Source organism: Lynx canadensis, chromosome E2 (assembly GCF_007474595.2).
Source record: "Lynx canadensis isolate LIC74 chromosome E2, mLynCan4.pri.v2, whole genome shotgun sequence".
NCBI lineage: Eukaryota > Metazoa > Chordata > Mammalia > Carnivora > Felidae > Lynx > Lynx canadensis.
Window position 1 is genome coordinate 51,028,900 of NC_044317.1, and position 25,236 is coordinate 51,054,135.

Here is a 25,236-nt window from a genome sequence, read left to right on the forward strand (position 1 = left end):
CGAGGGGTGTCATTGGGACCTGGGTGTATTTCTGGGCGCGCCTATGACTGGGAGGCACTTGGGGGTTCAGGGGCAGGAAAAACTTCCATGCTCCCTAAAGCAACAAAAGGGGGTACCTTAGGGACGGTAGTGAGCAGCTCATCCCCAAAGGGGTGCAAGCGGAGATAACTGCGCAGGATCCCTTTGGCTGAGTGGTAGAGAAGGGGTGTCCTGGAGCATGGTCCACTGCCCTCACAGGACCCCCCCCCCCCCGAACTGCTGGCGGTGACCCGTGGGCCACCTTGGTGCTGATTCCTGCGCTCTGACCTGAGACCTCTGGGTTCTGAGCTATGATGTTGCTTCTAAGCTGGGATCTCGGGTCTTGGTTCAGGGTCGGGGCCTCTGGGTTCTAAGCACCAGCGAGGACAGAGGGCTGGGTGGGAAGGGCGGGGGTCTGGTGGGAGGTAGAGGTGGGGGGGGCACAGGGTGGGACACAGGAACACAGTTTGAGCTGCATCTTTATTGGAGGGGAGAGGCGGTGGGGTTTCTGGGTGTAGGGGGAGACGGGGCCTCACTCGTGGTAGTGTGGCCAAGTCCGGATGATTTCATAGAGTTGGTCCCCTGGAGAGAGCGTCCGCTGCACATCCCGGTGTCCTTTGACCTCGTATGTGGGGCTCAGGGCTCCCTGAGCCACACCGCAAGCCAGCAGACTCTGGGCGGCCCTGAGGGCCCGGGGTGGGGGTGACCGCTCTGGGGGAGGCAGAGGCAGGAGTTAGGCTGCCGCTTCGTGGAAGGGCAGAGGTAGTGTGGGGCAGGGGTTCCATTTGTTCTACTCTGGCCCGATAGGGTCTGCCAGTCCCCTCGCAGGGACTCAACCTCACTGTGCCTCAGTGTCCTCCCCTGTGAAAGGAGAGAGTGGTGGCACCCGCCCACAGGGCTGTGGGACAATAAAATGAGTTCTTTTAGGCCAACCCCCCCCTGCAGAACAGTGCCTGGCACAGCTGAAGCCCTCAGCAAGTGTCCAGATCGGAGCTCATTCTGCCTCCTCTGCCCCCAGACCTCGGGGTCCTACCCATGAGGGCAGCAATCAAGCACTTCTTAGGTGCCAGGGACCTGGCCTAAGTGCTTTTATGGAGATGAACCAATCCTAGCCCAAACGGGGGTTGAAAAGAAATGGCCATTATGCAAAGGAGGAGAGGAGGTTTGGAAAAGCAGTCACTTGGCCAAGGTCACAGAGGCGCCATCCCCCAGACCCCATGTCTGCCCCTCCATCCCTACAGCTGGACGCTTACCCATATAGTTACCCATGAAGGAGATGCCAATGGACATGGGGTTCCAGGTGACACCCGTGTGGTCGCCCTTGATGTCCCAGCCCCGGCCCTCATACACGAGCCCATCTTCTCCAATCAGGAAGCTGCGCGGGTGGTTGGGAGGGTGGGTTTGCTGAGTGAGGGAGGGCATCCTGGGGGAGGACTCCCCCCTCCTCCTCCACTCACCCTGCCCCCTACTACTCAGGCACAATTTCGCCCGACACCCTCCCTCCCTCCCTCCCCTCCCCTCCATCATCTTCTGAAATAATAGCAATGCCTCTGGCCCCTGCCACGTGCCTAGCACAGCTCTACAAGCGCCATTTGTCACCCTCCGGGCAACCCTTGAGTCCGTACTGCCCCCACTCGGCAGAGAATCAGAGAGGTGGGGACATCTGCCTGCAGTCACACAGCCAGATAGGGACCAGAGCCCAGATTTTCCCTCCTGGGTCCCTGGGACTCCCACCCACGTGATCCTATTCTTTGCTTCCTCCCGCCTCCCGGGAGGATTTGTTGAGCTCTTGATTTGTTGAGGCGGGTGCTGCTGTCCTCCCCATTTTAAGCTAAGGAAGCACGAGACTTAGAAAGGGAGGGGATTTGCCAAGGTCACGCCCCAGAGACCCCTGCCTCTCAGAACTCTCCACTGAGAAGCTCTTCTGCCCTTGGCCCAGCCTACTTCCTGCTTCCTGTTCCCTGCTGGGGTACACCGAGTGACAGGATCTGGGACTCAAGCATTGGTGTCACCACCAGATACAGACCCTGGAGTCCCAGCATCTACCTCTGGGAGGTTTCCAGGCCTGGCGGCAGATCCTTAAGACTCATTTCACATGTCTTGATTGGGCGAGTCTGACTTGGCCCGTTGGAATTAACTAGAAGGTCAGCATTTTGATGTTGCAAATATCCGCTGCCTCAGCCCTCCTGCTCAAAGGGTTTCTTGTGACGTACAGAATGTTGGAACTTCAGAATCTTGGGTCCTGAATCTCACGCACAGGAGGCCAGACTCGGAATCTGGCCCGAAAGAGACTAGAAATTCCACAGTGATGCTGGCCCCCAGGACTGGGCTGGTTAAGGCCCTGCCCCAGCCCCTGGTACAGGCAACTGGCATTGGCTAGGTTTGTGTGAGATGGTTGCCTCTAATTTAAACCGTCGGCACCGCCACCAGGTGGGGACAGCGAGGAACCCTTCTTACAGGTCAAGAAACTGAGGCTCAGAGAGAGAATGTGATGTGAGGAGGGCGTTCCAGGACAGTTGGATCAGACTCTGAATCCTAAAATCTGAGAAAGAGACTTCAGTCTGCTTTTCTATAAGGCAGTTCAAGGCCAGCGGCTGAAGCTTTGTCTTCACTACTTCGTGGAAACGCTCAGAATCGGAACCCCTCGGTCTCGGAGGAGACACAACCCGGGAGTTGCAGCCTCTGAACTGTGAAATCTTGAGCCAGAAGAGCTGAGGATTCCCTCGGTGGCCTCTAGACTTCCAGTGAGGTGCCCAGAGTCCCCAGCCTCACCCCAGCCCTATTTGAAGCAGTCTCGAAGGGTGGAGCCTGGCAACCTGGAATTCCAGTAAGGTGACTGGTGTTTACCGAGGTCTGAGAACCCGTCGGGTTCAAAGTTCAAAGGCTGCGGAAGCCTTTGTGTGGGACCCCCCGCCTGTCACCCCGGAGAGGGAGCTGGGGTTTCTGCCTTTACCCACCTGCAGTCTGTTCTCCCCACGGCCGCCAGAGGGAGCTTCTTGCCTCTCGCGGGCTCACAGCCCTCCCGTGGCTCCCGTATACCGTGGCCCATGAGGCCCTGTGCCGTGTGTCCCAGCGCGACCCGGTCCTCCTCATTTCATGTCACTCCTCCCTGCTCCCCCCAGCCATCCTGACCTCTGCTCTTCAGGCATGACCCTCTCACTTGGCCCTCACAGCCATTAATTACTCCTGCTCGGTCCCCTGCTTACCCCTCTTCCCGCACGCCCCCCCCCCCCGAGCCAGAGCCCCCCCTGTTTTCTTTCTCCATTGCTTCCATCACCCTCTGAATTCATCTGGTTGCCTTCGCTTGTTTCCCACCTGTTCCTCCTTGTGGGTCTTGAAATCCCACCGGGCCAGATTCGCGCTGTTGACGCGTCCCGGTCCCCACACCGGCACAGAGCCTGGCACAGTGCCTAAGGGCGAGCGTCCATGAACTCGGGGTGGGGGGGGGGGGCTCCCACCGCATGCCCGGTGGCGTCCTAAGTGCTTTGCGTGTGTGTGTGTTGGCTGATTTAGTGACCAGGTGGGCCACAAAGGAGCTGACTGCAGAGCAGGGACAGGAAGCCAACGAGCAGAGAGCGCGCATCGGTGCCCGGATCTCGGCCGGCAACCAGCGGAGACTGGAGTTGGCCCCACGCTTCCCCAGCCTGCTTGTCCGCCTCCCATCAAAGGTGGCAGGCTTTGTGAAGGGACTCCGGTGTAGAGGACGCCTTCTTTTGCGTTGGCGAAGTCTGTCCCTTCCTCCGGGAGGGGGGGAGGGGGATGGGGGGTGGGCAGAGCCTGGCCTTCCAGCCCCGCCCCCTCTTCCTCTCCCCACCCCCCACCCAGGCCCCTGAGGCCGCCCGCACATGCGCAGTGCTGTGTGCCGACCCTGGGGAGAAGCCAAGGCCACCGAGGGGCCGAGTAAGCGGCCCAGGGTGTCAGCCAGGCGGCTCTAGATCGGCCCGTGGCCGCTCGGGCCCGCACACCTTTCCCTACACCCGTCCCGGCTCCGCACTCACTTGTAGCCCACGTCACACCAGTTCAGCGTCCGCGAATGGTAGCTATGCAGGTTCTGCACCTGCTTCAGGCACGAGGCCGGGCCGTCGCAGTGGCTGCCCGCGGTGTGCGACACCACCACGTAGCGCACGGGGTGTTGTAGCTTCTCCCCGCAGTTGGACGCCGGGGCCTTCCATTCCCTCCGGGGCACTATGGGGCAGCAGGAGCCTGGGGCTTCTTCTCCAGGCGCCCCGAGGCCGAGGCCGAGGAGAGCGAGGAGGGCCCAGGTGAGCAGCGCGCAGCGGCGGGACATGGCGGGCGGGGCGCGGAGGGATGCCTAGGAGCTCGCGGCTGGCGGGCGGGGCCGCCTTTATCTGCCGGGGCAGGAGGTAGGGAAGGCCTTGCGTCACCCCCGGGCGGGACGGGCGGGTCACGCCGGACCCCAGATTCTGCTTCCCTCCCTGGCAGGGCTGCAACAGGATGCGGTGGGGGCCCGGGTCTCATCTCTCTTCCTCCCGGAGGGACTGAGGTAACAGACCCCCCCCCCCCCCCCCGTTTGTAACTGACGTATAAGGAGCACACGGTTTTATGTTAGTTCCAGGCGCACAAGGTCGTGAGTCCACCATTCTGTGCCTTACTCAGCGCTCGCCACAATAGGTGTAGCCACCCTGGGGGGACGCAATGCTATTGCACTCTGACTTTTTTTTTTTTTTTTTTTTAAGCTTATTTATGTATTTAGAGAGAAAGCGAGCGCATGAGCCTGGGAGGGGCAGAGAGAGAGACAGAGAGAGAGAGGGAGACACAGAATCCGAAGCAGACTCCGGGCTCTGAGCTGTCAGCGCGGAGCCTGATGCAGGGCTCAAACTCGCGAGCCGTGAGGTCATGACCTGAGCCGAAGTCAGACGCTCGGCCGACCGAGCCACCCAGGCGTCCCCCAAAGCTCCCGTCTTAAAAACAAGTCATTCAACCTGAGGTCATTCAACCCCTGCAGCAAGCTGAAGGTGTCACTAGTGGGAAGCCCATTCCACCGCTGAGGAAACTGAGGCGGGGGAGAGGGGACCTCTCCTTGCTGAGACAGAGGACATGGGAGAGCCTGGTGGCTCACAGCCGGCATTCAAAACCAGGCTGCCCGCGTTTCAATTCTGGCCAGCTTCCAGGGCGTGGGCTCCCGCCAGTGACCCTTCTGTGGCTCAGTTTCCCCACCTACAAAATGGGAATAATAATATGAAGTCCCTGACCAAGAGGATCCATGTGGAATTCAGTGGGTTGAGAAGGGTCGAGCCCTTAGAAGGTGTCTGGCTCCTGGTGCCACCTAAGGGCCACTGGGACTCGAACTCAAATCTGCCCTCGGTGGTAAGCAACATGATTTACACGGGTGTCACCCGCAGCTCCGTCCTGCCCAGGAGGGACTCAGGGCCACTCAGTGGCTTGAGATCACCCGTTGGGGCGGAAGGCTCTCCTGGGGGCCTCCGCCCTGCGCCGGCCCCCTTTCCTAATCCTTCCTAGAGCAGCTGGTGAGTTCAGGGCTGAGTCCCTCTTTTGCTCTCCCTCTTTTCCTTCCTTCCGCTTTAGTGGCTTAAAAAAATTTTACAAAAGTAGCACGTGCTGGCTGTACCCAAACTGATACCAAATGTTTATTGTTATTAAACAGTAGTAAAGATTTTACTTTTAAATAATCGCTACACCCCCCGTGGGGCTCCAGGGGCTGGAACTCGCAACCCCAAGATCTAGAGTCACATGCTCTATCGACCGAGCCAACCAGGTGCGCCCCCCCCCCCCACCCCCAGCCGGCTAAACTCACCAGCTCTGTCCACGTGAGCTCACCAATGACAGTGCGGTACGTTGTCTTCTGCCACGTTGTCCACGCTCCGTCTGTGCTCAGATCCGTGATAGCGAAGCGCACGCCGGGCATCGCTATGCCCTTTTCATGAATTCTCTCAGCACATGCTTCCGGCATGTTTGTGAGATAGATATTACTATTCACCCCTTTTGCAGCCAAGAAAACCGAGGCCCAGAGAGGTGATCACATATGGGGAGAAGACGGTGATGCCTGGGGTCAGCCACAGGCTTCCTGGACTCCAGAGATGGAATTTTAAACCATATTCCACTTCCTACAAACACGTATAAGACCATACACACACACACACACACACACACACACACACACACACACATGGTGTTATATGTGATCATATATATATAATTTTTTTAATGTTTATTTATTTGAGACCCAGAGAGAGACAGAGCATGAGCAGGGGAGGGTCAGAGAGAGAGGGAGACACAGAATCCGAAGCAGGCTCCAGGCTTTGAGCTGTCAGCACAGAGCCTGATGCCGGGCTTGAACTCACAGACCTTGGGATCATGACCTGAGCCGAAGGTGGACGCTCAACTGACTAAGCCACCCAGGCACCCCCCAATTTTTTTTTTTATCGTTTATTTACTTTTTGAGAGAGAGAGACAGAGGTGTGAGCAGGAGAGAGGCAGAAAGAGGGAGACGCAGAATCCGAAGCAGGCTCCAGGCTCTGAGCTGTCAGCACAGAGCCCAGTGCAGGGCTCGAACTCACGAACCACGAGATCATGACCTGAGCCGAAATGGGAACGCTTAACCAACTGAGCCACCCAGGCACCCCTATATATATTTTTAAATAACGGAATGAAATCATGCGCATCACTTTGCCTTTCGTCACCTACTATCTCTTGTGCATCTCGCCAGGTCAATGCAGCTAATTCTAATTCAATCGTCGTAAGAGTTGCATAGCATTTCATGATGTGGGCTTACCATTTTGACACAATCTTTGCTTTTTTGGAGCTTTGGAATTTTTTTTCCCGCCCCCATGCTGCACAAAATGTTATCAGACATCCAGCCCTACCTGCTGAAGCATCTATAAATGATAAATATAGACTTTCTAAGTCAAAGACTGTATGTATTTAGTAGTTGTTACTAGATTGTTTCCCCCAAAGGCTGTTAAAAATCCATATTTCTACCAGTGATGTATTGGAGTCCCCATTCACCCCAGAAGAGGGCACTATCTCTTTGTAACTTTAAATGGCATTTTTATAACCACTCAGGAGATTATTTTTCTATGTTTTCTGCCCGTTTGGATTTGTCTTCTATCGATTGCCTGTTATCTCCCTTGTCCATTTGAAAAATAAATTGGGCTGGGGTGCCCGGCTTGCTCAGTTGGTGGAGCACACAACTCTTGATCTCAGAGTCATGAGTTCAAGCCCCCACGTTGGGTGTAGAGATTCCTTAAAAAAATTCTAAAAAAAAAAAAAAATAATCGAGTTGTTTATCTTTTTGTTACCAATTTGCAAAGTGAAGAAAAGAATCCCATAACTAGTATTGTTGAGTCGTTGGGTATGTACATTTTGTGTCTCTTTTAAAAGCATTAGGGAATAGCATACATGTAGCAAAATGTACAAAGGTACTTTTAAAATTAATAGAATTAATAGCGTGAAGAACTGTGTTCCTTTTCGCACCGTGAATACAGGATGTATCCAGCAGCCAGATTAGGAAATAGAGCTACATCAAAATTTTTATTTTATTAAAAAAATTTTTTTTAACGTTTATTTATTTTTGAGAGGCGGAGAGAGATCGAGTGCAAGCGGGGGAGAGGCGGAGAGAGAGGGAGACACAGAATGGGAAGCAGGCTCCAGGCTTTGAGCTGTCAGCACAGAGCTGATGCGGGGCTCGAACTCATGAACCATGAGATCATGACCTGAGCCAAAGTCGGCCGCTCGACCAACTAACTGAGCCACCCAGGCTCCCCCACCTCAGCTAGGATTTATAATTGCCTATGGTGTGAGGTAGGGGTTTAATTTGATGTCTAAATGGCTAGCCATTTGTTCTGGTGCTATTTATTAAATAGACCTGGTTTTAAATTTCAGCCCTGCCCCTTATTAGCTGGGTGGCCTTGGGCAATTAGGCAGGATTTGACATCGCCGACCACATCCTTCTTGAAATGTTCACTTTCCTCAGCTTCTGTGTCGTAAGACTGTCTTGATTTTCTTTCTGCTTCTCAGCTGGTCTTTTCCTCTCCCTCTTCGACTCATTCTTCCTTCCTTGACCATTAGACTATTCTTGTTTCTGCTGGGTGATTTTCCATCCAGGTAATGGCTTCAGCCACCCCTAAAATGCAAGTGACTTCTAGGTGTTTGTGTCCAGCCTGGAGTTTTCAGATGAATTCTGGAACTGTGTATCTTCCTGCCTAGTTCACACCTGTACTTCGATGCCCCACGGGGACCTCCCATGAATATTCCTAAAATGGTTTATGATTTTTCTCCTCCAAAAGCAGCCCTCTTCCAGGAGTTCCTGTCTAAGGGAATGACATGATTGTCTTCCAGGTACAAAAGCCATGCATCAGAGCATCATCCTTGACCAAACTCTACCGTGTCCCCTCTTGTGTTGAGTACCCCAGCCCATAGCAGGTGCTGAATATATACTGAATGACTGGTAAGTAACCAGCTCACTCCCTGGTCATGTTGCTCTTATCGCCCAAATATCTTATGAATTAGACCACCCTGGTTTATTTCCACTCTCCCCACCTGGGTCCAGTCACCGTCTCCTTGCACCTGGATTTTTCTCCCACCCCCTCGGTGACTTTCCAGCATGCACCTTGGCCCCCATGAGGCCGAGGCTCAGATCTGATCAAGCGACCCTCAAACGTGAGTCACCGTTTTCTGTGGCTTCTCACAACTCTTAGGATGGATCCCAAGCACTTCGCCACGGCCTGCCTTCAACCGAGTCTCACCCGACTCACTCCTGAGGCCCTCTTCCCCTAGCTTCCCTGCCCTTCTTGCCGCCCTTGAAGATGCTTTGACTACCCTGTCCCCAGGGGACTTTCTCCGCACTGTGTGCAAGGTTTATTTATTTATTTATTTATTTATTTATTTATTTATTTATTTACATTTTTAGAGAGAGAGAGAGAGAGAGTCTGAGAGCAGGGGAGAGGGGGAGAGGGGGAGAGAGAGAATCTTAAGCAGGCTCCACACTCAGCACGGAGCCTGACGTGGGGCTCGATCCCACGACCCTGGGATTGTGACCTAAGCCAAAATCAAGAGGCAGACACTCAACCAACTGAGTCACCCAGGAGCCCCTGTGCAAGTCCTAAATGGGGAACCTTAAGAAATTCAGGAACTTTGTACCTTACCTTTAAGATTACAAAACATGAGGGCGCCTTTTGTAAAAAGGCAGGAATATGTACACATCGGATTGCTTACTAAGAATATAGTGTTTAGCCAGGTAGTGTGAAGTATTCCTGTGTTAGAATTTTATTTATTCTGTATCTTGTCAGCCTAAGAGTGGGACATGCCATGGGGCGCCTGGGTGGCGCAGTCGGTTAAGCGTCCGACTTCAGCCAGGTCACGATCTCGCGGTCCGGGAGTTCGAGCCCCGCGTCGGGCTCTGGGCTGATGGCTCGGAGCCTGGAGCCTGTTTCCGATTCTGTGTCTCCCTCTCTCTCTGCCCCTCCCCCGTTCATGCTCTGTCTCTCTCTGTCCCAAAAATAAATAAACGTTGAAAAAAATTTTTTTAAAAAAATAAATAGGAAATTAAATCTACCCCCTGTACCTTTTAGGACGTTGACTTTTTAACTATTTAATTCACCAACTGCCTTTATTTGATCTTGTAATTAATTCAGCCATTATAAAAACTCTTCAGAGTCTCTGGCGTTTAGCAAAAAAGCATTCGTCTTCGTTGTATCAATAATGAAAGAAGTCTAATTAAATGCTGATTAGAGCAAAGACAAAGTTCGAAGACAATGAAGAATCCCCATTTTTTTTTCCTTGACATTTCCCAGGCCTGGAATGCTCACCTCCCCCTCACACACCCCATCCTGACTGTCCTTCTGTGTTGCCTCCTCAGAGGTGACAAGTCCCCCTCTTTGCTTTCCCCACATCAACTTCTCCATATTTATCACAAGGGTACTTATTAAGTTATCTTTACAATTCTCGGATTAGTTTCTGCCTCTCCTGCTATACAGTGAAGTCTATAAGTATTGTTCAAACCATGACACTCGAGAGAGAAAGAGGGAGCTATTGATAATTCTGCTGGGTCAACAGGCCCACGTGGGCTGTCCCAAACAATCCAGGATGTATAACCACCCCATTTAAAGATAAGGAAGGAACTTTATTCTCTCTGTGCACAATCTTTATTGAGGACCTATCTTGTGCCCCACCTGCCTGTTGTAGGTGTTGGGGGGGGGGGGGATTCAGCCGTAATTAAAACGGAAGTTCTTGCACGCACTTTCCAGTGGGGAAGTCACACAGTAAATAAAGAAACTAATAATTATTTAAAGCAGTTCCAGATATACTGTATTTCACGTGGGTGGCGCGACTAGCGTTAGGCCTGCAGGTAGCGAGCGCCCAATGGAACATCATCAGCTCTGACCTTGGGCTTGGTTTTGGCGCTGGGAAAAAGACGCGGCACCCTTCTCGGAGGTTCCCTCCTCCCACCGCCAGAGGGCGCGCCGCCCCCGCCTGTCCTCACTCTGTGCCGCACGCCTTTCCCTAATCTTAATTGCAGCGGGGCAGCCTCTTAGCCTCGCGTGGGACCTGTTCTGTGATTTTCCTGGGGGCCTGCCTGTCCCAGGGAGTGGTTTGCTCCTAACAGCAGCAATAGCAACCCAAACCATGAAGAACTAAGAGCCAAGAGTTACTGAAATTTTGTTGATCCCACAATGCCTATAGACACAATCAGCTAGGATGCAGAGAGGAGGCTGTTGGGTTAGAGGGACCAGGGTGAGATTGGGGACCAGGGGGAGAGAGAATCCCAGACGGCCTCCCCACTGACAGCACAGAGCCCAATGTGAGGCTCGAACTCACGAACCATGAGACCATTTCCTGAGCCCAAGTCAGACACTGAACTCGCTGAGCCACCCAAGTGCCCCAATAGCAGACGCTCCTGGAGGCCTATACCTACACCCATGGAAACTTCCGGAAGCCGGTTTTCCACCATGAGGGAAGCCACAATTAGTGTGGTCAACTCTTGAGAAGGCAGAGAAGATGCAGCGAGTCTGTGACAATATCGCCGGGCCTCCGGATCCAGCCTCACCTAGTATCAGCCCTCTTAGGAGATTCTTCTGCCCTTTGACACTCGATAAGCTAGACAGATTTTTACTAATTTCTTCTTTCAGCCTCTCAAGTGACTAGGACTGTTGTATTTATTGTATCTTTGAAAGGTTGCGTGATCTAATGGCTATGGAGGGTGCAGAAATGGCCCTCCTCAAAGACGTCCACGTCCTGGGGGCGCCTGGGTGGTTCAGTCAGTTGAGCGTCCGACTTTGGACGCTCACCTGCCACACACGTGCGCCCAGATGCAAAAACCCGGAACAAAGTACGAACAAACCAGGACCCAAAGTGTGTCACGAGATGCGGTTTAACCCGGCAGCCCAGGGTGTGCTTAACTTCCAAAACCCAATCGGTAAAGCATGAGTGTTTGTGTCTTGTGTATGGAACAGCTCGGGGCGGCTTGGCAGGATAGGGCAGGTCGTGATTTCCATCCGGGGCCGTCAGTGATTCGTTGACTTAACGTTGGTACCTGCCAGGCCACAGGGCCTTCTCATTCCTAAGGGATTAGGATGCAGATTTGGCAGAGGATGGAAATGCAACGGCCATCAAGTAACTTTGCAGCTACGGTTGATTCTTCCATGGGCTCCTAAGCAGACCGATGTGGAAGAGTGGCCTGGTTGACAGGGAGATGGGCCCACGGGGGTAAAGACCAAAGGACAGCGGGGGTGTGGCCACGCCACAAAAGGCCTTGGAGCAACCGGGACCCGAGTATTTTAAGGACGAGACGCCAACTTATGAGGAAAACTTCAGAAAGTCATTTTTAAGGAGAGTGATCCTGGGGGGAGGGGGGAGTGTGGCGGGGATCCATGGGGAAAATGGGTGGTGGGCAGTAAGGAGGGCACTTTTCGGGATGAGCACTGGGTGTGGTACATAAGGGATGGACCATTGGTTCTACTCCTGAGGCCAGGATTACACTGTATGTTATCGTGAGAATTAAAGAAAAAAAAAAATCTGTATTACGCAAAAGTGAAAAAAAAAAAAAAGAAGCCGGTGTTGGCATAGATTTCCTCTAATTTGAACTGATATTGTTGCTGTTTGATACAACACTAAGGAAGTCGACGATTTGGGTTTCTGAGAAAATCACATGAAGGGCCACTTGGCGGTAAAGGCGGATTCTTGTCCAAAGTCCAACTCCCAGGTTTCTGCCTGGCCTGGAGATTTTTAAAGGGGTTTAATCAGTTAAGGGAGGTCAGTGATCTGTGACATTTCTGGCTTAGGCACAGAGTCCGTGATGCCAGCTACTGAGTCAGCTCAGTGCGCAGACGTTGTACAAGAAGTTCTAGTTCCTTGGTGCCTGGGGTTTGGGCAGGTTGTACAAAAAGATCATTCCTTAGTGTCCAGGGCTTGTGCAAGAGGACCATACTCTGTTCTTTCTGCAAAGGAGGGCCAGGTCTACAGATGTGGAAAGGGAGATCAGTGAAGTCATCTGTGTGACCTTAAAAAGAAACATTTCGCGAAAAGGTTGCTGAGCTAATCAGGAAGTTTAAGGGGGGCTTCAAAAAGACTTGCTGGCCTCTGTGGCCTGAGAAAGTCCTGGTCCCTTATTGCCCAAGGCCAGCGATCTCAAAGAAAGCAAATGAGTTCTGTTAACAAATCAAGGGCCTTGAGTCAACAGGCAAGGAGTGTGTTACCTGGAAGCAAGTTAATCCTTGAGACTGGCCAGGCTGGAGGGCTGTTACAGCCTGATGCATGCATATAAATTAGCCCTTCTCCCCTAATTTGGCAGGAGTCTGTGTGGGTTGGTATTTGCTTTTTCTGTTTTCTGTTTAAACATTTTTTTCAATGTTTGTTCATTTTTGAGAGAGAGACAGACAGAGAGTGAGTGGAGGAGGGGCAGAGAGAGAGGGAGACACAGAATCGGAAGCAGGCTCCAGGCTTTGAGCTATCAGTACAGACCCCGATGCAGGGTTCGAACCCATGGACCGTGAAATCATTACCTGAGCTGAAGTCAGATGTTTAACTGGCTGAGCCACCCAAGTGCCCCTGTTTTTTTCTTTTTCTTTTTTTTAATGTTTTTTAAATGTCTACTTATTTTTGAGAGGGGGGAGGGGCCGAGAGTGAGGGAGACACAGAATCTGAAGCAGGCCCTGGCTCCAAGCTGTCAGCACAGAGTCCCATGCGGGGCTCGAACCCACGAACCACGAGATCATGACCTGGGCCAAAGTCAGACGCTTAACCGACTGAGCCACCCAGCACCCCATTTTTTTTCCTTTTTTTAACAAGGAACGCTTCATGGATGTGCATGTGTTCCTCATGCAGGGCTCTGCTGATCTCCTCTGTATCGTTCCAATTTTAGTACATGTGCTGCCCAGGCAAGCACTGTGTGGGTTGGTATTTGCACACACAGGTTTCTGCAATGCCTACCCGTGCCCATGGCACCCTACCAGAAGACTCATCTATGGGGACACACCGCTCACACAGAACAGCTGATGGGAACACAGACACAGAAGAACTCCATTCCTGTCTTCTCAATGAATTAGTTGGGTGCTTCATTCATAATTCTGAACCTACAAGCAAGGAGTTCCTGGCCACGTGGAAGAGAATGTTCTGGATAAACCGTACAACTGACTGGAAAGCCAAATCATAAACGTTGTTAGCAAGGAGAATGAATCTCTGTATAATTAAATTATCTTCATAGAAATCCCATGAAACCTAGGGTCAAGCAAGAGGCAAGGCTGATTGAGTCAGCCAGTAAAAACAAAAACAAAAACAAAAACGAAAAAACCATAAGCGGGGGCGCCTGGCTGGCTCAGTCAGAAGAGTGTGTGACTCTTGATCTGAGGGTCATGAGTTTGAGCCCGCATTGGGTGTAGAGATTACTTAAAAAAAAAACAAAAAAACTTTAAAAATATCTTAAAAAAAAATAGAATCCAAGTTCTTATGTCCTCAAACGTTTCTATCCAAACTGTTTCCAGGGGGACCTGGGGGGGCTCAGTTGCTTAAGTGTCTGACTTCAGCCCAGGTCATGATCTCACGGTCCGTGAGTTTGAGCCCCATATGGGGCTCTCTGCTGTCAGCACAGAGCTTGCTTCGGATCCTCTGTCTCCCTCTCTCTGTCCCTCCCACACTCGTGTTCTCTCTCTCTCTCTCTCAAAACTAACTAAACAGTTAAAAACAAAATGTTTCCAGGGATGGACTCGACTTGGATAAGAAATACGCTGGGGCCCCCCAGTTCCCACGGTATTTACAAATGCATTTACTTTATTGTACGCTTACAAGCATCAGCCGGGGGAAGTGTTGTTACCTCCTCGTGGGCGGAGCGCGCTGAAGTTCTGAGACACTCAAGTCATTTGGCAAAAAAATCCCACAGCTTGTAAATGGTAGCGTTGGGCCCCTAAACCCATGAGAGAGAATTATAAGCGTATTATTTAAAACTACGAAGCGGCTGATGCTGGAAACTGCTAACAGGATTGGACTCAGGAGTACCAATGGGGATGGAGGTCAAGAGGAAGGGAGTCGGAGTTTTGTTTGTTTATTTATTTATTTAAAAAGAAATTTAATAGTTATTTTTGAGAGAGAGAGAGAGACAGCGTGTGAGTGGGGGAGGGGCAGAGAGGGAGGGAGACAGAATCCGAAGCAGGCTCCAGGCTCCGAGCCGTCAGCACAGGGCCCAGTGCAGGGCTTGAACTCACGAACCACGAGACCATGACCTGAGCTGAAGTCAGACGCGGGAAGTGAACCCACAAACTGTGAGATCATGACCTGAGCCGAAGTTGGACATTTAACTGACTGAGCCACCCAGGTGCCCCTCCATTTCTAAAATAAGGTAGTATGATACATACCCCTTCAAAATCCCAAAGCACACAGGTATTTTTTACAGCTGCCTACATTTCCATTTTACAAACAAATTGTAATTTATTTCATTTGTCTCCTTTTGAAGGCCACCTAAGCTTTCCCAGTCTTACCCTAAAAACAAGACAATAGACTTTAAAAAAATTTATATATATATATATATGTATATATATATATATATATATATATATATTTTTTTTTTTTTTTTGAAAGAGAGAGAGAGAGAGGGGCAGAGGGAGAGAGAAGGGGACAGAGGACCCAAAACAGGTTCTGTGCTGACAGCAGACAGCCCAATGTGGGGCTTGAACCCACGAACTGTGAGATCATGACCTGGGCCAATGTTGGATGCTTAACTGACTGAGCCACCCAGGCGCCCTGAGATGATAAATATTCTTACACTTAAGTCTTTGTGTACATATTAGAGTGCTTTGCCAGTAACAACATTAAAAGGGGAAACTCTGAAGCAAATTGTGTGCGATACACTGAGTCATATGTAAAGGGAACACTGAAACAATATACCAATTGATTATGTCCTACATTATCAAGAAATATGAGGTAGGATGGGCCCAGGGTTTTAGTTCCAAGTGTTAAAACACATTCTGGATGGCCTCCAATGTGCAGTTTGCACGAATTCCAAGCCCTCCAAACGTGCCTTACGTAGACATTGGCAACATCTGGGTAAGGCTTTAACCTCTGTAGTATTCAGCCAATGAGGAACTAGGGAAGGGGCTTATATGCTAGGAAGTAAATCGTCTGCTGTAACTGCCCCAAGTGCACCTGTCCCTCAGACACCTGCTTTTGCAAGAACGTTGATTAAAGACTTGCTTCACTGTACTCCAAGTCTCCGTGTCCCTCCTTTGATTGGGTCGGTGGGCTTATTTCTAACACAAAGTGTCTCCTTTCTTTTTATTCATGGCTTAAGAGAACAACAATCATTTCTTTTCTTCACAAGTATACAATGTGGGTAGGCTCATTTCTCCTTCCCACAGTATTAGCTGGGGTGGCTTGATTGGGCCTGGAGGATTTGCTTCCAGAACATCTCATTTGTGTGCCTGAGAAGCTGGTTCTGGGTGCTACCTAGGAGCTCAGTCTAGGAATGTGTGTAGGGACCTTAGTTCCTGCCCATGTGGCTACTGATGCTTCCTCATAGCTTGGCAGCTGAGCTCCTTGAGCAAGTATCCCAAGAATCTTGGACAGTAGCCACAGGGCTTAAAAAAATTTTTTTTTTAATGTTTTGTTTATTTTTGAGACAGAAACAGGGCATCAGCAGGGGAGGGGCAGACAGAGAGGGAGACACAGAATCCAAAGCAGGCTCCAGGCTCTGAGCTGTCAGCCCAGAGCCCGACGCGGGGCTCAAACTCACGGACCGTGAGATCACGACCTGAGCCAAAGTCGGACTTAACCGACTGAGCCACCCAGGCGCCCCGCCACAGGGCTTTTTTAATGACCTTCTCTTAGTATTGTTGCTTTGGAACCATCCGGGGTTAAGATAAATGTGGGGTGTCACCTGTGATGGGGTTTTGGAGTGATGGGGGTTCAGAGCTGATGGCCAAGAAAGAATTCTTGAAGCATCTTTGGTGCAAAAGGGTGATTTTATTAAAGCACGGGGACAGGACCCATGGGCAGAAAGAGCTGTGCTGGGGTTGTGAGGAGTGACTGCTTATATAGTGTGGAGTTGTGGGGAGGTAAAGTCAAGAGGAAGTTTCTTAAAGGGATTTCCATATGCTGAAGGAGACACAGATTACTGGAGGCCTAGCTATCGTCAAGCTAAGGTTGTTTTTCCTTCTAGCAAAGCATTAGCATTAAGACAGTAGGGGGTTCCTGGAGATTCGGCTGTTGATAAGGTTGCCTTTTTCTCGTAATTTACTAAGATATTTGTAAACTGATGGAGATTCAAGTCCTGCATGACTGTGACCTCTATCAGTTAACCATTGGTTTTCTCTCCCTTTCCTTTGTCCTTGGGCAGCCAGGAGTGACTGATATATCACACACATCCCACCTCGTGGGGGGTGGTTTGTGGGGTGTCAGCCTGCCTTATGCTCCCTCATCACCTGTGTCATCAGACAACATTTTTTATCATTGAAAAGACCCCTGACCAGACTAAGTGGATCGTCAGTGGGCCCGTAGCCTACGTAGCCTGGACTGTTTTTAAAAAAATTGTTTAAGGGGGCACCTGGGTGGCTCTGTAGGTTAAGTGTCCAACTCCTGATTTCAGCTCAGGTCATGATCTCACAGTTCGTGAGTTCAAGTCTTGCATGGGCTCTGTGCTGACGTGTGGAGCCTGCTTGGGATTCTCTCTCTCACTCTCTCACTGCCCCTCCCCTGATGGCTCTCTCTCTCTCTCTCTCTCTCTCTCAAAAATAAATAAATTTTTAAAAAAAGGTTTAAGAAGTAAGTTTTTGTTTTCCTGGGTGAAGTTTCTTTTTTCTGAATATGACACTTGTATACTTTGGAAGCCACCCTCATGGGCTGATACAAGCTGATGGTTCCTGTCCCGTATGAGGATCTACATGTGAGACAGTTTGCATCTCCAACCACGTGGCCTACCCCTTTCAACTGGGCTGCCTGTTTGGGAGGCCAGAAAGGACCCCCTAGATAGTTGCAAGGCATCCCCATAAAGATGTGTCTAACGCTGTCATGGTGGCATGTTGGGTTTCCCTCCTATGTCCTCTTAACTCTGCTCTGCTGAGCTGAAGCCTATTGTGACTTGTGTATGTGAACTGCAGAAATCGGCTGCTGTGACACATAGTGGTTGTGAATGGAAAACAGACTAGAAGAGAGAAACTCAGTGTAGCTTCCAAGACAGGCAAGCGTTGTGCTCAGAAACAAGAAAATCCACCCAGGAAAACCGAGACTTCTCTCTTAAGTAGTCCACAGGTTATGCAGGCCTTCTGGACCTATGGGTCCATTTGCTACCAGAAACTGGGTTCACATCTCGGCCTCTTGGTAGTGTTGAACCACAAGACACAATGAAGCCAAAGAATAGGGAAAGAAAGGGTTTTATTTTCAACGAGGAAAATGCGGTGGATCTTTTCCAAAGTAGTGTCTCCCTGAACAAAACTGGGGGAACGCTTAACCAACTGAGCCACCCAGGTGCCCCGTGGCGGAAAAATCATCTTAACATGACTGAGTCCAGGTCAAAGTCACTAGGTTTGGCAAAGGTCAGCATTATCAATTCTTTCCTTGTGGTCTAGTATCTGAGTGCTCAAAAGGGCTTAGATCCCACAAAGATTACTCCTTAGTGTGCACAAGGCTGTCTTCACATATGAATGAGCACTGGGAGTTTTAACTCTGATTTATTGCCCTGATAGGATTAGTCAACCTCCTGGCTGTTTATTCTTACATTGTTTCATAAGATGGCCCCGGGGGCCTAAAATGACTCTCCTTGTGTCCAGAAAGCTATGTCTGTCATTCCTTTTCCAGGGATCTCTAACTCCGGTCACATAGTCGCAGTTTTCAGTGCGGATCAGGCGAGCTCTTAAATGATAAACAATGTTGCCTGATAACACAGCTGACACTACGCCTTTATCTTAAACCACGGCGGCTCCAAAGAAACAGTATCTAGAGAACATGCCTGAGGTCAACTTCCCAAGGAGAAGGGGGTAAAACTTATCCTGAACCTATTTGCACTCACCCCCGCCCCAACCGTGAACTACTATCCAAAGAGGCATCAACGGACTCGTCACGCCTTGGATTGGTCTGTGTTTTCGGTCATTTAGTTTTTATAGGGGTTATAACAGCATCCAATGGTGGGATCAAGGGCGGGTTTAAAATGCACCAAACACAGCAGCATATAGCATTTACCCTGTCACTCAAAAGGCCTGCGGGGCACCCTTTCCTGGGATTTCGCAGCCCAGCATCCCCAGCAGTCCCTCCTTCTGGCAGGACGCGGAGCATGCGGTGCGGCGCAGCGCCGCAGTGCGCAGGCGCCTCCAGCAGAGCTCGCTCATGCGCACTGCTGCGGCGGAAGGAGCCGCCATGTTTCCGTCGAGGTCGCGCTGTTAGGCTCGCAGTGCGGTCGCTTTTGCTGCCCCTGGGGCTTCCTGGACTCTGGGACTCTGCTGAGTTAGTGGCTGCGACTGCCCTCGCATGGGGCTGTGATCCTCCTTAATGGTTTCCGTTGGCGGCCCCCGGGCCCCGTCAGGGCTCCGCCGCCCCTTGGAGTCCGGGGAGAGTCGTGCCGCGCGCAGTGCACCTGATTTTGCCTCCTGGGGGGGTTGCACAGGTGCATCTCCCATGGGGATGGAGCCAGCCTGCACCCCTTTACCCAGACAGATCCCAAGTTACACACGTGAGGTTCGGGCCCTCATACCTGCGTCTGCCCCCATCCAGGCACTGGCGTCCCCAGGCAGTAGCCCTCGCTTTGCATAAGCCCACAACTCCGTGGCTGGCAGTGGCCCATCTGCTGTAGCTGCATGGACATCTGCATGACGCCCGCCAGCCTAGCTGCCGCTGGACTTTGGTTGCTGACTTTGCAAGGTTGAGAAGGAATGTAAACACGCAAGCGGAATTGAGGCGCTTGCCCCCCATCAAAGGAAGTTCGGGTGAGAGAGGTGTGTGTGGGTAGAAGCCAGAATGCACCCAGAAGTGGAGGAAGCAGCTTTAAATATTTGCAAAGCTCAGGGAGTGTCAGTGCTGGGCCACCACGATGGTCCTGATGGAGGAGGACCCACCGCTGTAGGAGCCTGGGGAGCGATAGCAGTGAGGCTCAGAGGGTTCCGAGCTCCTACGTTGGTGGGTTCGGAAACCAAGTCGGAAAACTGGGAGAAGGTGCACAAAAGCGCGTGCTAGGGAAAATAAAAGGCGCCCACGTCCCTTCCTTGTACGCAGGCTTCCACTTTTGCGGAGGGCCAGAGCTAGGAGGGAGCGTGACATGTAAGCTTAAATCAAGGTGGTTGCTTTCACTTTTACATACTTCTGGACATTTTCAATTGGTCAGAAGAAGATATTTACTAAATAAAAGAGGCCATTCGGGGCGCCTGAGTGGCTCAGTCAGTTGAACGTCCGACTTCGGCTCAGGTCATGATCTCACGGTTCGTGAGTTCGAGCCCCGCGTCGGGCTCTGTGCTGACAGCTCGGAGCCTGGAGCCTGCTTCACATTCTGTGTCTCGCTCTGTCTGCCCCCTCTGCTGCTTGCACTCTGTCTCTCGCATTGCCTCAAAAATAAATAAACATTAAAGAAAAATTAAAAAAAAAAATAAAAGAGGCCAGAAAATTTCATGGCATTTCACCTTTTTATCCAGGGGCAGGGGAAGCATCAGGAAAACATCGAAAAGGAAAGAGGTGTGAAAACAAAAGCTGCTTTGTAATTATGTTTCATGTCATGCTTTGTTCATTGAAATGGTCCCGTTTAAGTGGGTTTTTTTCAGCTTTATTGAAGGATAATTGACAAACGTATGTATGTGTTTATAAAGTATACAACACAATGATTTGATATACAATGTACTGTGGAATTATTACCAAGATCAAGATAATTAACACATTCATCACCTCACACAAAGTTAACATTTTTGGTGTCGTTAGCCTCAAAAGTAGATGCTGTCAGTTACTTTACCAGCAAAAGATGGGTTTATTGGGGCGAAGAAAAGAATTGCAATCCCAGACAAACAAGCTGTGGCAAAGCCACAGGCAAGTCCAGGGAGCAAAGGAGAGGCACGCTTTTTTTTTTTTTTTTAATGTTTTTATTTATTTTTGAGACAGAGAGAGACAGAGCATGAGTAGGGGAGGGGCAGAGAGAGGGGGAGTCACAGAATCTGAAGCAGGCTCCAGGCTCTGAGCTGTCAGCAAAGAGCCTGATGTGGGGCTCGAACTCACGGAGTGTGAGATCATGACCTGAGCTGAAGTTGGACGCTTCACCAACTGAGCCACCCAGGCGCCCCTGAGGCACACTTTTAAAAAAGTTTATTTAATGTATTTTGAGAGAGAGAGAGAGGCAGAGGGCGAGGGAGAGAGAGAACCCCAAGCAGGCTCCACACTGTCAGTGCAGGGCCTGACGCCGGGCTCGAACTCACAATCTGTGAGGTCATGACCTGAACTGAAACCAAGAGGTGGTCACTTAACCAACTGAGCCACCCAGGTGCCCCAAGGCACACTTTTTTAAGGAGAGAAGGGGTAACTCGAGAAAGCTTTCTGAATTAAAATTTCTTTGGAGGAAACTGGGTTATAAGTGTGGTGGCTTCTCATTGGCTGGGCTGCGATCTTCTGATTGGCTGGGGTGCGATCATCTCATTGGCTGGGCTGTTGCCAGGACAGAATCTTCTTCTTGCTGAGGTAGTGAGGTGGGCTTCTTCCAGTTGGTTCTTCGAAGGACTCTGTGAGGTATAGCTTGAAAGTTTACCCCTCTCCTCCCCTCCCAATCTGGGCTCCTGACATTGTATTGTATTGTATTGTATTGTATTGTATTGTATTGTATTTTATATTTTATTTTATGTATAATTATTTATTTTGAGAGAGATAGAGAGAGAGCGCGTCCTCGTGCAAGTTGGGGAGGGGCAGAGAGAGAGAGAGGGACAGAGAGAGCCCCAAGCAGACTCCATGCTGTCAGCAGAGAACCCGATGCAGGGCTTGAACTCACAAACTGTGAGATCATGACCTGAGTCAAAGTCGGGCGCTTAACCGACTGAGGCACCCCGGCCACCCCAGACTCCATTTTAAATGAGGTTTCCTTTATTCAGATTCAGAAGAGATTAAAAAATAAGAAAATGAGAAGTTTCAGTTATATATACGTATGCAATGTTAAGCCATCTGATATTCTAGAAGGAGCTTTCTAAATTACACAGGCCTTGGGCTAATTTATATTTTTTATTTGTCTCCATTTCAAAATACACATGCAGATTTTCCAAGAGTTTCCATCTCATCCTGCTCACCCTAATACTCAAATCCTGCGTGTCTTCCTCAAAACGTCCGTCAAGGAGATGGGTAACATGCTTATTTTACAGGTGAGTGACTGAGGCACAAGGAGTTGAAGGTCGTGGGGGAGTCTCTGAGTGTCCAAAGATGGGCAGCACAGGGACCAGGAGGCAGGTTGCAGGTCAGGTCAGTTGGCTTCTCTGTTTTCCTGCCAACCCTGCAGGGGGCTGTGGCGGGGGAGGGCGGGAAGCTGGTGATATATGCGGGTCTGTGCTGGCAAATGCAAAACATTCCAGTTTTTTTTATTATTTTTTTTATTTTATTTTTATTTATTTTTTTTTAATTTTTTTTTTCAACGTTTATTTATTTTGGGGACAGAGAGAGACAGAGCATGAACGGGGGAGGGGCAGAGAGAGAGGGAGACACAGAATCGGAAACAGGCTCCAGGCTCTGAGCCATCAGCCCAGAGCCCGACTCGGGGCTCGAACTCCCGGACCGCGAGATCGTGACCTGGCTGAAGTCGGACGCTTAACCGACTGTGACACCCAGGCGCCCCAAAACATTCCATTTTTGTAAGGAGCTCACCTAGAGAGGTTTCCTTCAGCTGCAGAGAAAGAAAAATTAGGAAATTATGAGACAGAGACAAGGAAAAGAGTGGGAAGTTTCCAGAAATGGCCGGAGATAAAAATAACAGGAAGGGGATCCCCCTAGAACCCTCTGTGTCCCTCATCCCTGCTTCCTTCCCTCAGCCGCGAGCAGTTGGGGCCTTTACCTGGGGCAGATCCTGGAGATGGGCGACGAAGGGCACTGGGACTGGGTACCCAGGACCTTCAACTTCACAACAAACCTCTTGGGGCCAAAGGACTCGGGACAGCAGAGCTCCAGGCAGGGCCAGAAGGTGCAGTTGGGGCCACATTGGCGAGTCCGGTTCAGGGGCAGGATGGTGTCATCGCTACAGCAGTGCTGCAAGGGGTCGTAGACCTGGTCCCCACACCGAGGGGCGGGCTGGCACAGCCACAGACCTGAGCCCGTGGGGGCATCTGGTGGAGACACTGATGGTGGGCGTCCAAGGAGGGACAGATGCCCAGGGCAGCTTCCTCCCTCCCCATTCTCTCTCCTTGGTCTTACCTGCCACTGCCTTTGAACCCTGGAGGAAGAAAATTGTTATGCAGACAGGAACTCCTACGGGAAAAATAAAGTGGGCTCTTTTCCAGTCGGAATTCCCAATTCACGCCCACACAACACGGGGCCATTCTCAGATACCAGCGGGTGTCTGAGAATTCAACTCAGTCCTGACACTGTCTACCCAGAGATAGCATCAGCTCCTAACAGGTTAAGGGCTCAGTCCCGCAAGACTGTCCCCCACCCCTCACGGCAGACACTAGTCACAATCCCACCTGGGCTGTCACCTGTGCCTCTGACTCACCGGCTACAGATTGGAGGTTCCAGTGACCTCCTTAGGTTCGTCCGGCTTGCTGGAGCAGCTCACAGAACTTGGGGGAACCTCCGCTTATGTTACCGGTTTATTAAAGGCTCTGATAAAGGATATGAATCAGCAGCCAGATGAAGAGATGCACTTGGCAAGGTCTGGGGAAGGTTCCTGAGCCTCTCCAGGCATACCATGCTCCCCAGTCTCCACCTGCTTACCGACCTGGAAGCCTTCCAGACCCAGTCCTTTTGGGTTTTTATGGGGCTTCATTGCATAATCATGACTGATTAAGTCATTGACCATTGGCCGATTCGGTCTCTGGCCCTTCTCCCCTCCCAGGAGGTGGGGAAGGTGGGAATGAATGTTCCCCTCCTTCGTCCGCCTGCTTGGTCCTCCTGGCTACCAGCTCCCATTCTTGGGTGGGGTTCAAAAGTCGCCTTCCTTTCACCTTTATGGCTCTGAGTCATTTTCAGGAATTTGTGAAGACCAAATGTACGTGAGAAATATGTTTTGGTTATCTGAATGATCAAATATGGATTTCTTATAAATCATTATATCTCAAGGAGGAAAGTGGGGTGGGGAAAATGGTCGAGGGATCCTCAGGGAAGGCAGATGAGTAGGGAAGAAGGCCAGGTTAGGGTGGTTTAAAGGTACGGATTTTGGGGGGGTGGCACCTGGGTGGCTTAGTTAAGCGATTAACCCTTGATTTCAACTCAGGTCATGATCTCATGGTTCGTGGGTTCGAGCCCCACCTCGGCTCTGTGCTGACAGCACGGATCCTCTCTCTCCCTCTTTCTCTCTCTCTCTCTACCCCTCCCCCCTCAAGATAAATAAATAAACATTAAAAATAATAATAAAGGTGCAGAATTTGGTTTGGGGCTATCCCTGCAAGGGAGCTAGCTCAAACAGGTCGTGAGCTGCTGAGGCTTTCTGGGGGACGAGTATTAAGGGGAGACTGGGCTCCCAGACAGACAGAAGGTTTATGGTTTGTTAAAGAACGGAGCTGTTTGTCAGACAGGTGCTTCTGAGGTGGCCAGGGGTGGGGAGGAGACTGGGATGACGTTGGGGTGTGGGAACTGCGTGGGGGATGGGGTGAGATTTGGGGTCCTCCTTACCTAAGATACACCTTCGTGGTATCATCGCTTCTGAAGAGGGTGTAGGCCAATGAAGGAGAATGATCAGCACTGGAATGTTTTGCAGCCAGCTGGCCCAGCCTTTACTGACCCGTTTCTGATTGGGCAGTTCAGATCAGGCCACTCCTAAGCTCCCCAGCAGACTGTTTGAGAATCACCGGCAAGCACGTAGTTTCCTTAGGAGGGGACTGATTGGCTGGTCTGCCCTTAGGTGTGAGCTACTGAAGACTGACTCATTGCTCACTTCCTGGGCCGCTCCAGACTTCGGCGGACTGCAGCATGGCCCTACCCTAGGTTGAGCTTCTCAACGATTTCCATCCTGGGCTACGAGGGGAGTGAAGACTCGCTCCATCATAGTGACACCCGTTCCACGCCCCCAGGCCCAGCCCCATCCACATCCCTGCTTCAGTTTCCAAACTCGTGCCCGGTGCCATACCTCTCTTGGTTCCCACTCCAAACCGAACCCTCTAAATTTTTTTTTAAGTTTATTTATTTCTTATTTAGTAATCTCTATACCCAACATGGGTCTCGAACCCACGACCCTGAGATCACGAGTCTCACACGCCTCCACCCTTCCAACTGAGCCAGCTGGGAGCCCCCTAATTCCCTAAATACTACTGTCGGTCATATTCATAATGCAACACGTGTGAGCTCAGCCCCTTTTATAGCCTGACTGCATCTGAGCCGCCTGATCTAAAGAACCCTCTTCCCGTTCCTCCTACCCAGGAAATACCCACATTCCTGAGAACACTAAACCCATCTCTCCCAAGAGATGCATCCCCTCTCCAGCCAGAGACCTATATCCCAAGGCACCTGAACACAGAGGACTTGATTTCATCCTGGATCTGCTCTTAACCTTTCCCTGAGCCTCAGTGAGGACAGAGACCCCCACAGCCTTCCCCTGCCTCAGGCTGGGCTCCCAGGTGGACCTGCGGCTGCCCCATTGACCCCTCCCCCCCATCCCTCTCCTCT

General features: G+C 50.9%; 2 protein-coding genes, 1 long non-coding RNA gene and 1 other non-coding gene across 5 annotated transcripts; 1 reads left to right on the top strand and 3 right to left on the bottom strand.

Moving 5' to 3' along the window:
* Positions 1-479: 479 nt before the first annotated feature.
* Positions 480-4,366, bottom strand: PGLYRP1 (peptidoglycan recognition protein 1). Its single transcript, XM_030298037.2, has 3 exons — positions 4,017-4,366; positions 1,272-1,393; positions 480-729 (listed from the first exon to the last, which is right to left on the bottom strand). The coding sequence occupies exons 1-3, from the start codon at positions 4,304-4,306 to the stop codon at positions 551-553; spliced, it is 591 nt and encodes a 196-aa protein (XP_030153897.1). The 5' UTR covers positions 4,307-4,366; the 3' UTR covers positions 480-550.
* A 75-nt stretch (positions 4,367-4,441) lies between these two features.
* Positions 4,442-21,863, top strand: LOC115502552. Its single transcript, XR_003965124.1, has 4 exons — positions 4,442-4,522; positions 5,653-5,830; positions 8,338-8,446; positions 21,687-21,863. It is a non-coding gene; the product is annotated as an uncharacterized LOC115502552 (long non-coding RNA).
* LOC115503622 lies at positions 13,276-13,381 on the bottom strand. Its single transcript, XR_003965456.1, has one exon. It is a non-coding gene; the product is annotated as a U6 spliceosomal RNA (small nuclear RNA).
* On the bottom strand, positions 21,636-25,192 carry LOC115502549 (insulin growth factor-like family member 3). 2 transcript variants are annotated; one of them, XM_030298038.1, is made up of 5 exons: positions 24,247-25,192; positions 22,831-22,884; positions 22,475-22,754; positions 22,264-22,306; positions 21,636-21,991 (listed from the first exon to the last, which is right to left on the bottom strand). In XM_030298038.1, the coding sequence occupies exons 1-4, from the start codon at positions 24,269-24,271 to the stop codon at positions 22,303-22,305; spliced, it is 363 nt and encodes a 120-aa protein (XP_030153898.1). In that variant the 5' UTR covers positions 24,272-25,192; the 3' UTR covers positions 21,636-21,991; positions 22,264-22,302. The 2 variants fall into 2 exon arrangements, with proteins under 2 accessions (XP_030153898.1, XP_030153899.1); XM_030298039.1 differs by having other exon boundaries at positions 22,475-22,742; positions 24,247-25,189.
* Positions 25,193-25,236: the final 44 nt, after the last annotated feature.

Bases quoted from the DNA above. Each gene is read 5' to 3' on its own strand.
- LOC115502549 (XM_030298038.1), bottom strand. From the start codon at position 24,271: ATGATACCACGAAGGTGTATCTTAG. The intron at 22,885-24,246 runs GTAAGGAGGACC...TTTTTCCCGTAG, and splicing joins ACCACGAAGGTGTATCTTAG to GAGTTCCTGTCTGCATAACA. The intron at 22,755-22,830 runs GTAAGACCAAGG...GCCCACCATCAG, and splicing joins GGGTTCAAAGGCAGTGGCAG to TGTCTCCACCAGATGCCCCC.
- PGLYRP1 (XM_030298037.2), bottom strand. From the start codon at position 4,306: ATGTCCCGCCGCTGCGCGCTGCTCACCTGGGCCCTCCTCGCTCTCCTC. The intron at 1,394-4,016 runs GTGAGTGCGGAG...CCACCCGCGCAG, and splicing joins TGGTGTGACGTGGGCTACAA to CTTCCTGATTGGAGAAGATG. The intron at 730-1,271 runs GTAAGCGTCCAG...TGCCTCCCCCAG, and splicing joins CTTCATGGGTAACTATATGG to AGCGGTCACCCCCACCCCGG.